Here is a 15,161-nt window from a genome sequence, read left to right on the forward strand (position 1 = left end):
TTCAAACAGCAAAATGATGCACAATTAAATCAATGAAAACATCTGCTTGGCTAATTAAAGCACTGCGGTCAAAGTAAGTTATTTGTTACCTAGCAATGTTACTCAAATACAATCACTTTTCACTTAAACATCTATATGTAGGTCTTCAGGACATTATTTCAGTATCATTATTATGTGTCACAATTGGTTATAATATGTGTAACACCTTAATTTTATGCTTGCTTATTTTGATATGTACCGTATCATAACAGAAAGCAAAGTATATATATCATACCAGACAGGTCCTAAGCTACCACCAGCAATTCCCATTCCTTCTCCATTCCCTTGTTTGGCAATTTGAAAATTTGTTAACGCTTTTGCTAACACTCTCTTTTATCATATAATTTTGACTCTATGGACCCCTTTCACTTTTTGTTCAAAAGAACACTTATTTTAGTTCAAAAAGAAAGGTACTTTTGTATTTGGTCTTTTACTTGACAACAGGTTGCTACATTGCTGTCATTTGACCTTTTCCATATTTTTCAGCCTGGTCCTCCAGCTAGCAACGCAAGGTGTAGTTAATTGTTTGCATCTGGTTTCCTACACGTATATAATGCTATAAATAAGCTTTTCTGAAAAGCATGTGAGATTCACCTGCATCTGAGATTTCATTTGTACAACACTATATACATTTCTTTCTTAAAATATGTTTAAACAAATCATGTTCTTACTAAAAAAAAAAAAAAATCATTTATGCCTGTAGGAAATTGAGTCCAATTGTCTTTATCAGGATCTGTTTCACTGTCTGCATAATCTTAGATCACTGTTAAATCAAATTTCTTTTATTGAGCAGTTCCCACTTCACTGATACCTCTTTTCTGTCAGTTGATAAATTTATATTCTGTTTTTCACTCCAGGATGTTTTTCTCCACCCTATTTCATTGTAAAGCAATTCCATGGTTTGAAGCATCTTGTATCATAAAAACATTCCCTTATTTAACTAGGTGAAAATTGTTTTTTGAAGTAGTATGTCTCGTGTTGTGAAGATACGCTGCATATGTAAACTGAAGGGAGCATGATCAATCTCTGGGAGCACTAGGAAATCTGAGGACTCTTACTCCTGACCTGGGATCATGTAACCCCTTACTGCCAAAGGGCACAGCGTGTCAGCCTAGACACTGTTTTAACAGTTACAGACATTCCAAAAACCTTCAAGAGAAAAGCTAAAAGGAAAGAGGAGTCTTTAATAAGGAACCAGTGAAGAGTCTAATTATACTTTCCCGTCCAGAAAGCATTGTTAAAAATTATCCAGGCAGTTGAAATGAAAACTGATTTCAGGCACTGGCTGGTTGACCTGGTAATGTTTGACATTCCCTTGGCCAGAGGGGGTGGAAATGGCCAGGAGGATCACAGGGCCGTGCTTCTGCCCCAGGGTTTCTCTCACCAGTTCATTTTGTGGGCAGAAACAGGAGATGGCTGAACCAACCCGGCAGCCTGCCCAGGACAGCTTGCTTTCTCCCAGGCCTTTATCTCCCATAGCCCTGCCCAAGAGATAACCACTGTGGTGGCCACAACGGGTGCATGTAGTCATGATGGCTGCACCTGGCTAAATGTGGTTTGGGGAGACAGATAACAACACAATAGCCAAGGGTGAACTTGAGCAATACTGGCACTGTGGTCAATATGCAAATATGACTATAGGTCAATCATCTTACCCCCATAAATAGTGAACAGCCCAAGAGCCCTTTGAGTTCTCCTGCATGGCAGCGGGCAGCACACCAGGATCCCCCCGTGAGTAGGGACGCCGTCAAGGTTATTCCTCAAGGTTCAGAGATTCCTTGCAACAGATGTGCCTAACAGCATGCTAAACTTTGAAATCTCAGCTAAGTAATGTAAAGGATTGATTGCACATATATAACTCTTTAGACATAAACCATTGACCAAGTCTGGGACTAGGATTGGATCCAGCTGCACCCGGACTCCTCTCTGAGAAGGAGTTTAGGAAGCAAGGGGGGTCCTCCCTGAACCTCCACTCCACAGGAGGGTCTCCCCGACAGCTCTGACCCTGTCCTCCATGCAGTAAATAACCAAGTGTGCCTTACCATCAAATCGTGTCAAAACACTATCGCATTTACTATCAAACTTTGCAAAATCCCTGTTTTATATCAATAAATGCATTGTTGCGTCTCTCTACAAGGCAAGTGCATCACTCCATCCACGACACAGCCCTCGCTACGGCCGCTTTGCAGCCTCTCCCTACAGCCATGCCGTGGAAACGCAGCCCAGCCGTGCGACTGGGACAAGACCTGATCCGAGGGGAAAATGGACACCCTTCCCCCTACCACACCCTCCCTGTGTCCCAGAGTCAGATTCTCAGCTGGTTTCAGAAGAAAAATCCTTTACAAATACTGATTTATGTCAGAATAGGCCCCGAAACCCACATTCCCCTGTCACACACACTCGGTGTATTTTTCCTTCCTTGCACCTCCAGCCAACTTTGGCCTCTCCCACCTTAGGAGGATGTAACCAGTGAGGTTGGTGCTTGTGAAGGCATGGAAATACACACAAAAATCATGGAATTAGACAGAAACATGCAAGTCAGTACAGGGTTTTGTCCTTTCCAGAGCTGGCAGCTTTCGGTGTGTGGCTGGGTAACGTTTCCAAGCTTGTACATACACAAAAAAGTTGGACATTTCTGGTCTTTGCTCTGTGATTTTCCTTTAATCTGCCATTTTTGGCTCCCCCCTGCCCCACTGGCTGGGGCAGTACCAGAGAATACTTTGTCCCTCGAGGGCCGGTGCCAGCACCATGTTGGCGAGGGGTCCTTCCTCACAGCACCGCACCCGCTCCCATCACTGACCCATGTCGCTTGTGCATGTGGGGCTTTTACTTTGCCTCCTTGCATTTGTGTGTTCATGTATGTGTGTATAACGACCGCGTTCATGTGTGAGGGTGTGTATGTGTGTGTGCGGGGTGGGAGGGGGTGGGGGGGGTGGAGGGTGTCAACTCAACAACCACACTGCGCATGTCTTTCCCGCCAGTGGAGGCCTAAAACCATAGAGTGTCCTCCAGCGCACGGCAGAACGGCCCCGTAACAGAACCACTTCCGGGGCAATGGCGGCCACTCTAGGCCAGCAGCCGCGCGCTCACCTTGCCGTCACCTCCCGACTCAAGGGGCGGGCGGGGGAGGGAAGCGCGCGGCCGCCAATACGCATGCGCGCAGCGGGTTATAAGTAGCTGAGGGACTGAGGTGCGCGCAGCCATTTTCTTGAGGGTCAATAGGGGGAGCGCAGTGGCCGGTTAAGTGTGCTGGGCGCTGCTGTTTGGTGTCGGGGAGGTGTTAGTGGACTCCTGCAGGAGAAAGCTTTTTTCTGTGGTAATAAAGGTCTGCAGAGGCTCACAGGGGGAATGGAACAACTTGCAGTGGTTGGGGAAAGGGGAGAAAGTGAGGCAGATACGGCCTCTGAGGCATCGTGAGGTGGAATTGTGTCCTACAGGGGGAGAGAAGATCACTGACAGCATGCTAAAAACTCCTATATCAGAAAAAGTGAAGCAGCTAGCTGTCCTTTTGCACTGCCTGCTTTTCAAGTGTTGCTTCTCAGCTGGCAGCATCAACTCTCAAAATCTTGGCTTTTTTCCCCTATAAGGAAGGACTTGCTGGGGTTTTGCAAGGACTGATGCTCAGACTTAGCTACTTGCTGTGTTTAGAATGAGGAGTAAAATTAGATTAATACTCGGAGAGTCAAGGCTGGGAGGGTGAATTACTCTTTTGTGCTGATTTTAAAAGCTTTCTATTGAAACGCAGTTAGGGCTGTTACTCTACCTTGAGGCACTAACAAATACAATTGAAAGACTTGGTTACCTGCTGTTTTCAGATACTTTGCAGCATGGAAATAGCTGAACCTATACTGTTCGTAACAGTGCTGAATTTACAATAGTAGGCCTTGCTTTTGACTGTAAGGCATGAATATACCTGTAGTTTGAGTGCAGGTGGTTAGTTTCTCATCAGAATATGATCAATTTGAGTGTTTCCAGTTTACAAGGGGTAAAAGCTCAGATTTCCGTGTGCTTCACTGACTGAAAGATGTGATTATCAATCTTTATAATTGGTAGGGAACCTAAAAGAGCATTTTTGAAGGGTGATTTGCATAGGAGATTTTAATCTAGAAAGTTAAGCTTTGTGTTACTAGGATAACTAATAAAAGATAATGTAGCTGAAGGTAAAATGATAAAACTTCTAACGCTATTTCCCTTAATAAAAAAAAAAAAATAGTAACTAGTCCAGGCAAAGGGAAAGAAATGAGACTGTACCTGTAGACTTGAGTTCTGCTTTCATCGAGCGTAATGGCACTCCCGCGCACATGGTCTTCATCCAAAAAGTCGGGTGGATGAGATGCTGCACTCTTACTTTGAGGAGCTGACAGAGCAGAACTTGAACTGATGCTTCTGGAAGTTACACGGTGCTCAAGGAAGTAATTAGTAATAATTTCAAGAAGTGTTTTCAGTGGGTTCTCCTTTGCCTGTCCAAAAAGAAAAGTTAAGTTCTTAGTTACTATTGAAACTCTTTGTTAAGTCTTGTTGCAGCGTAAAATAGGATATTCTTTTTTTTGCTGCAGCGTAAAATAGGATTTTTTTTTTTTTTTATACTGTACAGTAGCTGAGCACGTAAAATGCTTTCTAGAGATAGCTGCTTGTGGGTTTACTCTGGATGTGACTATGAACAATGTAGGAAGGTCGAAGATGTCTGCTAGGGAATGTCAAGAGTTCAAAGGTGTTGCTGTGTTAAATGAAGCAAGTGTTGATCCAGAAGCAGCAACCTGTTTCCATCATCCCTTATTCTAATTTTGGATAAATGTTGCTAAGTGTGAGAAACGCGCTCACTGTATTGAATTTTAGTCCGGGGCAAATTCGGTGGAGCAAAGAATATTTATTACAGCGCTGGGAGTTACACAGGGGGTTTCTCCTCCTGTGCCTCATTTTTCCTTTTACAACCGCTTGTTTTTATTTTGTATTCTTTATAATTATTCATGTTTCTTCTTGGAACATAGTTTGCATAATCAATGAGTTTTTGGAACGCGACCCACCCCCAAATACATAAACAATGAGTTCTGGGAATGCAACCCACCCCCAAATACATAATCAATGAGTTCTGGGAATGCAACATGCCCCCCTCCCAGGTGCTATGCTTCTTCAGGGGTCTTCCTGATAGTCCGTGGAGGGAGGGCCAAAGTCTTTATCACCATGTCCTTCTTGTGGCTTCTTCATTCTTTACACTTCTGTGGTTATCTTAGCTAACTACACCACCCTTTGTTCTGCAAATTTTCGGTAGTTCTAACTGTTGCTTTCGTCTGATATCCTATTTAAAACTATCCCTTTTCCAAACGCATAGCAAGCACACACCCATCTTAGCTGAAGCCATAGTGAGCACACATTCATTTTTAGCTGAAGCAAAATTTTTGCCAAATTACTTATTACACTAAGTATAGTAGCTGTGCTAGGATACAGCCTTTCTGATGTTAGCTGGTCAGCTTCAGAAGAATGTAGAGGGAACTGCAAGTATTTTTAGTACCCGACTTCAGTATTTGTTGTTTGTTTTATCAGAACTTGGTGGGAAGCGTGGACTCTAGAACTGTATTGATAGAATCATGGAATTATAGAATGGTTTAGGTTGGAAGGGACCTTAAAGCTGGTTCCAACCCCCCTGCCACGGGCAGGGACACCTCCCACCAGCCCAGGTTGCTCAAAGCCCCATCCAGCCTGGCCTTGAACACCTTCAGGGATGGGGCAGCCACAGCTTCTCTGGGCAACCTGTTCCAGTGCCTCACCGCCCTCGGAGTGAAATTTTTTTTCCTAATATCTAATCTAAATCTACTTTTTTCCAGTTTGAAGCCATTCCCCCTCATCCTGTCAATGTCCTGTCATGTGCTTGAGATAACTTCAGTATAGCACAATACCCCATCTGACTTTCTTTGTGTTTTTTCAACAGTACTCCAGAAAATGTGTCCAGTGTACATGAGCATCTCATTAAAAAAAAAAAACAAAAAAACACTAACATAAAACTCCATAGAAGTTTAGGGCTTAAGTAAAAAATGCTGCAGTGTCTGCTATAGTGATATAAATACACTGATTTTTTTTTTTTTCAAGTGACATTACTAGATAGTCTCATGCTGCTTACCAAAAGCGTTGTGAGCTGACCCCCCAGTTCTGGGGACTAAATTGAAATTATCCATTGATGTCCTTGGCACCTGATACTGCTGTCTATATTACATTTCAAAGAATGATGAATGGTGGAAGTGTAATTTTATCTGCCAGGTTTTATAGAAAAGTTGCAAATAGAATTGGGCATGTAAGGGTACTTCCAAAATTGAACAGTCTAGCCATAATGATGGAGAAGGTGTTAAGAGTGAATAACTGCTCCTGGTTTAGCGGAGGTTGGAGTTAGTAAGAAGGGTTCATGAACTGGCAGGTTCTCATCTTTGTCCCATGAGCTGCAATCTCACCTAAGTGTTACACTTTCCATTCCTCAGAGAGCTCTCGGTGCATCCACAGCTATGGGGTACCAGACCCCAACTTGAGCTCTCCACAGTTTGGACGTACACTACAGTCTTGATCTGGTTGGCCTAGTTTCATGGGATCTGATACCAAATTTTGGGGGGCGCAATCTGTTTCCTTACCTTGTTGTGTTTGTACAAGGAGTGCAGATGTAGGACATTTCGAAGTTCATTCCTGTTATTGATGCTAAGGGCAGAGCGTGGAAGCTCCCGGTCCATGGTAGTGATGGTTTTCTTCAAACCCTGGAAAGGAAAAGTGTCAGATTTCAGAGTACTTGAGACAGTACAACTTACCAAAGCTTTTATTCCTGACTTCATTGGACGTAGTGTGAAACTTCTGGATGGTAGTAATTAGTTAACAAGCTAACCCTTGGAACTTGTACTTTAGTGGTACAATCTTACATTATTATAGCCCACAGATGTGAAAATAATTAAGGTGGCTGTGTTGTCTGTGAGGTGGAAATTACTGAACATGAAAAAAATAAAAGATCTCCATGCAGGTGACTTCAGCTATCCCTCATGGGACAGACTGGTCTGTACGAAGGCCCCTGCTAATACCTGGGCTTCTGGTTCAAATAGTTCCAGAAATACTGAGTTTGCTTTTTCCATCAAGATGTGATACAGCTTTTCATAAATGTGATTCCAACTTGTGTAATTGCAAAGTCTAAACATCAGATGTACTCCAGCCATCACGGGGTTCAGAACAGGTTTCAGAACTTTTATCAGGAGTTGAAGTTATTCGAATCAGTTTCAGGTTGGAAATCTGTGAGATCTCCATGGCATCAGCTGGTTTGGGGACTTCAAACTTCCTCAGCTACGTTGTATCTGTGGTCAGCATACATGGACACTTCAGAGACAAAATGTATGGGCATCTCAATTTCTGGAGAGAGAGACTGATTATTGTGAAATGTCAGAGTCACATCCCAACCTAATTGAAGTGGTACAACAGCACACCACCATTTTGAGAGAGGGAGTCCTGATTTCTTCTCTGAAGGGCTATTGTTACAAGAAAGGATGTATTTTTTTGCAGATGGATTGTCTGGCTCAGATTTAGGGAACTGTGGAGAAGTTGTGGCAAATGCATGATGGTTCTCAAAGTTGGTTCTGATGTGCATTAAGGATGTGGGGGACGCAGGGGAACACTTGTGCAGAAGTATAAATGATTGATAGTGCCCCTTGTGTTTGAGTCCAGAGTATGTATGAAACAGATGCAGCAATTCAAGTATAAGTCACCATTGCAAGCTGTACGGTCTGTTTTACCAGCAGGACATTCCCTTTCCTTTTATGCTTTTATTCAGTTTTCCATGTACATGTATTTTAACTCAGAAATGTAAATGTCTCTTATTTGAAAAATCTTTGCAATCAGTTGAACAGACAGACTCGAGCCTCTCAATACTTCTGGCAGTAAATGGCAAATAATGAATTCTGCATCTGAAATTCTGCTGGCAAATGTTCCATCTTTTTTCACAAACATGGAAAATGTGCATTTGGAGACTGGATGCAAAACAGATCAAGAAAATAGAGGTTTGTGTAGCACTTAATAAGACAGTGGCTGTTCAATTTCTGCTACACGCTAACTCATTCCTGACAGCGGGGGACTGACTGGGCTGGGTGTCCACAGTATTTCCTTAGAATTTAACATAAATAAAAGGTGATAGCTACTTTCTCCTTGGCAATATGAAGGTGCCTTTTCTTCCGCTCATTCCCACGCTCCCCACACCTATGTACAGTACAACGTTTCCTTTACAGCATTAAATTTGTGAGAAGTAATGGCCTCTTTCTTCCCCTTCTCCCTGTCCCCTTCCCCCAGATAAACCTGCTGTCTGCAAAGCAGTTACCGACAACTGGGGAAAAACAAAACAAAACAACAAAAAACAAACAAAAAACCCCAAACATGCTTCCTCTAGCACTGCTAACTTTTGCCTTTTTTTTTTTTTAATTTGTGCTGGGAAGTTGTATATGCCTCATGTAAACACAAGGACAATAAAAAGATAGGTAATTAACGAGAAAAAAAAAAAAAAAACAACAAACCAAAAAACCCCTGAAACTGCGTCGCTTGATTTAAGGATAGGAATCAGGCAGTCTCAAACCGGGAGGAAGCTGGTTCCATATTCAGCAATATAGAGGCATTGTGGGAGATGTAGTGCCGATACTTACCCGAGAGGCTCGTTGCGGTTCAGCTCTGGCTGATTTCAGGCTGGAAGAAGTCCCGTCCCCCCACCCCCAGCGCTCCTCAGTCTTTTAGCACTTAACATTTTTCATGTGTCATTCTCATTTGTACTAGAGCTGGAGAAAATCGAGAGAAGTTACCTTTCTACTGAGAAATTCTCTCACCAGTGATGCAGCCACTTCTTCCACAAAGGAGTTGTCCATTTTTTAGCCCAAAATGTGCGTAGTGGGCGTTTTCTTTCCTTCATCGAACAAATCAGTCAAGTCTGCTGGCATCACAGCTCTCCGGTGCGGCTTTTAACCACTGCAGCCCTAGAGCAGCGGCGGGCTGGAGGTATGTTGCTCTGGAGACCATGTCATCGGAAGCAGGGAGAACTCCTCCCCCTGGGAAGGAAGACGATGATAGACTTAAATTTGAAAGAGCTCATGGTGTGACACTGCAGCAAGCATCTCGGTAGTTGCTTTCAGTAATAACATTTGAGAAAGGGCTGTTCAAATCTGAGAGAGGGGACAGTTTCCGGGTTTTTTTGTTTGTTTTTTTTTTTTTTTAAGCATACCTAGTTTTTTTCAGCCTATTACTCCTGTGCTAATGCAAATTTTAACCATATATGTTTCTTTAGTTGAATTGCACTCTTGTATAAAACAAACAACAAATGTAGCTGCTAAGTTAAGCTTAATCTCATACTAGCAACATCTTGGGGGGAACATTCATCAAGCAAATCTTTCCTTTCAGATTGCCCCTTTGTTAGCCAGTAATACTATGTGTTAATGGGAGGGACTGTGGTGACGCACACCTTGGGCTGGGGGTCTAGGTTGGAGAGCTCGTGTAGCAGAGTGCCCTGCTCAAAGCAGGGTGTTGTCCCAGGTTGGGGATTCCGCAGTCTTGGCAACCGCTTCCAGTATCTGACCATTCTTAGGTGGTGTTACAGGGGCACCCCAAAACAACTTCACACAGATAGTAAACTTTAATCCATAATTAAGTCCAAACAGCCAAAACTAACAAGACAACAGGGGTAACCAAAATAACGCTGTGATAACATTTCACACATTGTAGGTTCAACGTACACGTTGGGGAAGTTGTTACTACACAACGACACATAAGAACAACAACGTGTAACAATGATGATTCAAAAGCGTGCACACACACATACACACACTCACAAAGGCCCGCATCTCACTCAAGGGTGCCCAGAAGATGTAATTGCTCACCCAAAGGGATGAGGGCTCACTCAAGAGTATCCAGCAGAAGTATTCACTCACTGAGGGGGGGTGAGGGCTCTCAGTCCTGGGAGTTACTTTGAAAAACGTCCCCATCCAAAGGGAGGGCTTCTGATCACAGCCCCACTGCTCCAGGGAGATCCACTCCAAGGGGGCCTCTGGCGGGAGCCCATCTTATAGGCTGGTCGGATGGCAACTGTGGTCATCTGTTGGCCGTGGTCCTGAGGCTCCTCCGAGCCGAGGTGCCCTGTTGGCTGGGGACCCGGCCTGTTCCCACCTCCCTTTTCCCAACACTTGGAGGGGATGGGGGGTGGGGGGGGGGGGTGGTGCATGGTGGTCGGCACACAACCAGGGTGCAGCAGCCACTGTGCACTGCAAGGGTGTGAAAGAGCCAGTGGCCGCTGTGTTAAAAGCCCTAGCCCCTGTTGGGGGTGGGGGGGATGCTCCTCCTACATGTGGGTAAACTATTTTCCTTAACGAGTTGAAATTTCCTTTGCTTCTGACTGTTTCCTCTTACCCCTTTAACAAACCCTCTGAAACAAATCCATCTCTGTCTTTTCTTTAACCCCCAGTCAATAGCTGTATGTAGTCTCCAGACCCTCACCTGGTCTTTTTCTTTTAAGGCTGAGCAGACACTGCCCTCTTAGTTGCTCCTTGTGTCTTGTGTCCTTCGACCCCTTCGTTGCCTTACTGGTGATTGCTGTACTTGGTCCACTTCATTCATCTCTCGTAAACTGAGTGGTGAGGGAAGGAAAATGAAACACGGTATTCCGTATGCGACCTCAGGAGTGCTTCACAGAGGGGCGTTTGTGCTTTTACTTGTGTGTTCCAGTATGTGGTTAAGTGCCTTTCCTGCCAGTGCATCCTACTCACTCATTTTCAGCTGGTCTCCCTGCTTTCCAAGATCCTTTTCTGCAAGGTTGCTTTCTCGCATAACCAACATTTAGGCTGCATCACTGAGTTTGTTTATTTCATTGTTATTGCAGGACTTCACATTTGACTTTCACATCACCCACCAGTTTTTCCATATGCATGTGTAGCAGATTGTCATGGTTTCAGCTGGGATGGAGTTGACTTTCTTACTGGCAGCTGGTGTAGTGCTATGTTTTGGGTTTGGGATGGGAATACTGTTGATAACGCACCAATTTTTTTTGGTTGTTGCTGAGCATAAAGGCCCTTTCTGCTCCTCACACTGCCCCACCAGCGAGTAGGCTGGGGGTGCATGAGAAGCTGGGAGGAAACCCAGCTGGGACAGCTGACCCCAGCTGACCAAAGGGATATTCCATGCCATGTAACATCATGTTCAGCATATAAAGCTGGGGGAAGAAGAAGGAAGGGTGCGGGGTGTTTGTAGTGATGGCATTTGTCTTCCCAAGTCACTGCCCAAGTCACCGTAATGCGTGATGGAGCCCTGCTTTCCTGGAGATGGCTCAACACCTGCCTGCCAATGGGAAGCAGTGAATGAATTCCTTGTTTTGCTTTGCTTGTGTGCACAGCTTTTGCTCTGCCCATTAAACTCTCTTTATCTCAACCCATGAGTTTTTTCTAACTTTTACTCTTCTGATTCTCTCCCCTATCCCAACTGAGTGAGTGGCTGCATCGTTCTGGTTGCTGGCTGGGGTTAAACCACAAGACAGATCCAGCAGACCATTCCTCTTCATCAACTTGTCTATGCAGCACAATGTCAAAATATTATTGTTAACACACTCTGGAAGTCGTATGCGTTCATTGTGCCAGGCCACATTTCTCTTCCATGTGTCCAGATGTATCAAATGGTATACCTGCAAGAACAAGTAGCTGGTTTTTGTGTAATTTTACTTGGTAGGGCATCGGCTGAAATCTCAGTCATGGAATCACGGAATTTTCAGAGTTGCTATAGTACGCGTGCCCCTGTTGCTCCCTTCATTCCAGGAGACTATATGGATGCATACCATAGCAAGCATTCTTTTGCATGCTGCATCATGTTCCAGGAGACTATATTCCAAAATGAAAGTGGAACATGATGTTGATAACAACAGTTTAGCAGTAAAGGTGCTATCCTGTGGGTCTAGATTAAAGACGGGGAGATTGCACACCAATCATTATTTTCAGAGTTAGAAGGGACCTCTAGAGATCATCTAGTCCAACTCCCCTGCCAAAGCAGGATTGCCCAGAGCACATTACTCAGGACTGCATCCAGCCGGGTCTTGAAAATCTCCAGAGAAAGGGACCCCACAACCTCCCTGGGCAGCCTGTGCCAGTGCTCTGTCACCCTCACCGTAAAGAAGTTTTTCCATGTATTTGAATGGAGCTTCCTATGTTCCAACCTGTGCCCATTGCCCCTCGTCCTGTCACTGGAAACCATTGAAAAGAGCCTGGCTCCATCCTCCTTCAACCCACCCTTGAGATACTTGTACACCATAATAAGGTCTCCCCTCAGCCTTCTCTTCTCCAGGCTAAAGAGTCCCAGCTCTCTCAGCCTTTCCCCATAAGGCAGATGCTCCAAGCCCTCAATCATCTTAGTTGCCCTACGTTGGACTCTCTCCAGCAGTTCCCTGTTCCTCTTGAACTGGGGAGCCCAAAACTGGACACAGTATTCCAGTTGTGGCCTCACCAGTGCAGAGTAGAAGGGGAGAATGACCTCCTTCGACCTACTGGCCACACTCTTCCCTATGCAGCCCAGGATTCCATTGGCCTTTTTGGCAACAAGGGCGCATTGCTGTTTCATGGATAATTTACTGTCTACCACGACCCCCAGATCCTTCTCCTCAGAACTACTTTCCAGCAGGTCCGCCCCTAACCTATACTGGTGCTTTGCATTCTTCCTCCCCAGGTGCAGGACCTTTCACTTGCTTTTGTTGAAGCTCATTAGGTTCTTCTCTGCCCAGCTCTCCAGCCTGTCCAGGTCACGCTGGATGGCAGCGCGGCCCTCTGGGGTGTCAGCCACCCCTCCCAGTTTGGTATCATCAGCGAACTTGCTGAGGATACACTCTGTCCCCTCATCCAGGTCATTGATGAATATATTAAAATCATGGAATCATAGAATCGCTGAGGTTGGAAGGGACCTTTAAGATCATCGAGTCTAACCATTAGCCTACCCTGACAAAACCACTTCTAAACCATGTTCTCAAGTACCACTACCCCTTTTTTCTACCCTTTTTTTAAACACCTCCATGGATGGCAAATCCACCACCTCCCTGGGTAGCCTATTCCAATGTTTAATAACCCTTTCAGTGAAAAATGTTTCCTAATATCCACTCTAAACCTCCCCTGACATAACTTGAACCCATTTTCTCTTGTCCTATCACTTGTCTCCAGGGAGAAGAGGTCAGCCCCCACCTCTCTACAAACTCCTTTCAGGTAGTTGTAGAGAATGATACGGTCTCCCCTCAGCCTCTTCTTCTCCCGGCTAAACAACCCCAGTTCCCTCAGTCGCTACTCATAAGACTTGTCCTCCAGACCCCTCATCAGCTCTGTTGCCCTTCTCTGGACACGGTCCAACACCTCAATGTCCTTCTTGTAGTGAGGGGCCCAAAACTGAATGCAGTACTCAAGGTGGGGCCTCACCAGTGCCAAGTATAGGGGGATGATCACTACCCTAGACCTGCTCACCACACTATTCCTGATACAGGCTAGGATTCTGTTTGCCTTCTTGGCTACCTGGGCACACTGCCGGCTCATATTCAGCCAGCCATCCACCAGTATCCCCCAGATTCTTTTCTGCCGGGCAGCTTTCAAGCCAAGATTGAACAAAATTGGACCGAGTACTGACCCCTGGGGGACACTGCTGGTTACAGGCCTCCAACTAGACTCTGTGCCACTGATCACAACCCTCTGAGTTCTGTCACACAGCCAACTCTCAGTCCACCTCACTGTCACCTCATCTAGCCCACACTTCCTCAGCTTCCTAATGAGGATGTTATGGGAGACAGTGTCAAAAGCCTTGCTGAAGTCAACGTAGATGACATCTACAGCTCTCCCCTCATTCAGCCAACCAGTTATAGCATCATAGAAGGCTATCAGATTGGTCAAGCATGATTTACCTTTGGTAAATCTGTGTTGACCACTTCCAATAACTTCCTGTTCCTTAATGTGTTTGGAGAATGAGTTGCTCCTTTACCTTCCCAGGGACAGAGCTGAGACTAACCATCCTGTAGTTGCCTGGGTCCTCCTTCTTGCCTTTTTTGAAGACTGGAGTGATGTCGGCCTTCCTCCAGTCCTCCAGCACCTCTCCTGTTCCCCATGACCTTTCAAAGACGATGGAGAGTGGTCTAGCAATAACATCTGCCAGCTCTCTCAGCACTCGTGGGTGCATCCTGTCAGGGCCCATGGTGGGCCGTGTCCAGCTTGGCCAAGTGGTCTCTGACCTGGTCCTCCTCAACTGAGAGGAACTTCTTCAAGTTGGGAAAATTTAATTTAATTTATTTTCAGTTTAAAAAATAGAGCATGATGGTGAGAAACAAAACCAAAACCATGTTCCCCCCACCCCTTCTTCCCAGGCTCAACTTCACTCCTTCATTCCTGACTCTCCTAAGTCGTCCCTATGGAGTGAGGCATGGGGAGTGGGGAATGGGGGTTGCAGTCAGTCCATAAAAGCTTCTCTCTACCACTCCTTCCTCTTCCCACCTTGCCCCTGCTCCGACACGGGCTGCGCTGTGGATATCTGCTCTGGCGTGGTGTCCTCCATGGGAACATCTGCTCCAGTTCCCAGAGGACCTCCTACTCCTTTTTCTTCATTGACCTTGGTGTGTGGAGCATTGTTTCTCACACTTCTTTTCCTTACCCCTCACACTTTGCAGCACAGCAGTTTTCCCTTTCTTAAATACACTGTCACAGAGGCCCCACTGGCTTCGCTGATGGGCTCAGCTGTGTCCTGCCCATTGTGGAGCCGTCTGGAACCCACACTGTCCAGCATGGGGACAGCCTGTGGTCTCTTCTCACAGAGGCCACCCCTGCAGCCGCTCCCCACCCTCCTGCTACCCACACCTTGCCACCTAAACCACTGGTCACTGAAGTGTCTGAAGGAATGGGGATGGTGTAATGTAATCACTGCACAGATTTTCAGCTACTTGGAATTAAATGTTCTTTACAAAAACAGCAGAATTTCTGCTCACAAGCTGATGCCACATGGACATGGTTTTGTGGAGCAGGAAGAACTCCCTAATTCCTGGGGGGGGGGTGGGGAGGGGGGGGAAGAAAATAGAGGGATAAGAAATGAGTATTGATCAGATGAGAGTAACAGACTGCAGAAGGAGGTCCTGCAGG

At 45.4% G+C, this 15,161-nt stretch overlaps 1 protein-coding gene across 1 annotated transcript in view; it reads right to left on the reverse strand.

The window, feature by feature from the left end:
* MINDY4 (MINDY lysine 48 deubiquitinase 4) overlaps window positions 1-9,054 on the reverse strand; it is an 82,912-nt gene extending 73,858 nt beyond the window's left edge. The window contains exons 1-3 of the mRNA XM_082479458.1: window positions 8,841-9,054; window positions 6,654-6,773; window positions 4,291-4,499 (exon numbers count right to left, since the gene is read on the reverse strand). Of these exons, the coding sequence (XP_082335584.1) occupies window positions 4,291-4,499; window positions 6,654-6,773; window positions 8,841-8,903 (392 nt within the window). The 5' untranslated portion in view covers window positions 8,904-9,054. The remainder of the gene's footprint in view (window positions 1-4,290; window positions 4,500-6,653; window positions 6,774-8,840) is intronic.
* Window positions 9,055-15,161: the final 6,107 nt, after the last annotated feature.

The sequence above is a fragment of the Vanellus vanellus genome (genome assembly GCF_965231255.1).
Source record: "Vanellus vanellus genome assembly, chromosome: 2".
Lineage (NCBI taxonomy): Eukaryota > Metazoa > Chordata > Aves > Charadriiformes > Charadriidae > Vanellus > Vanellus vanellus.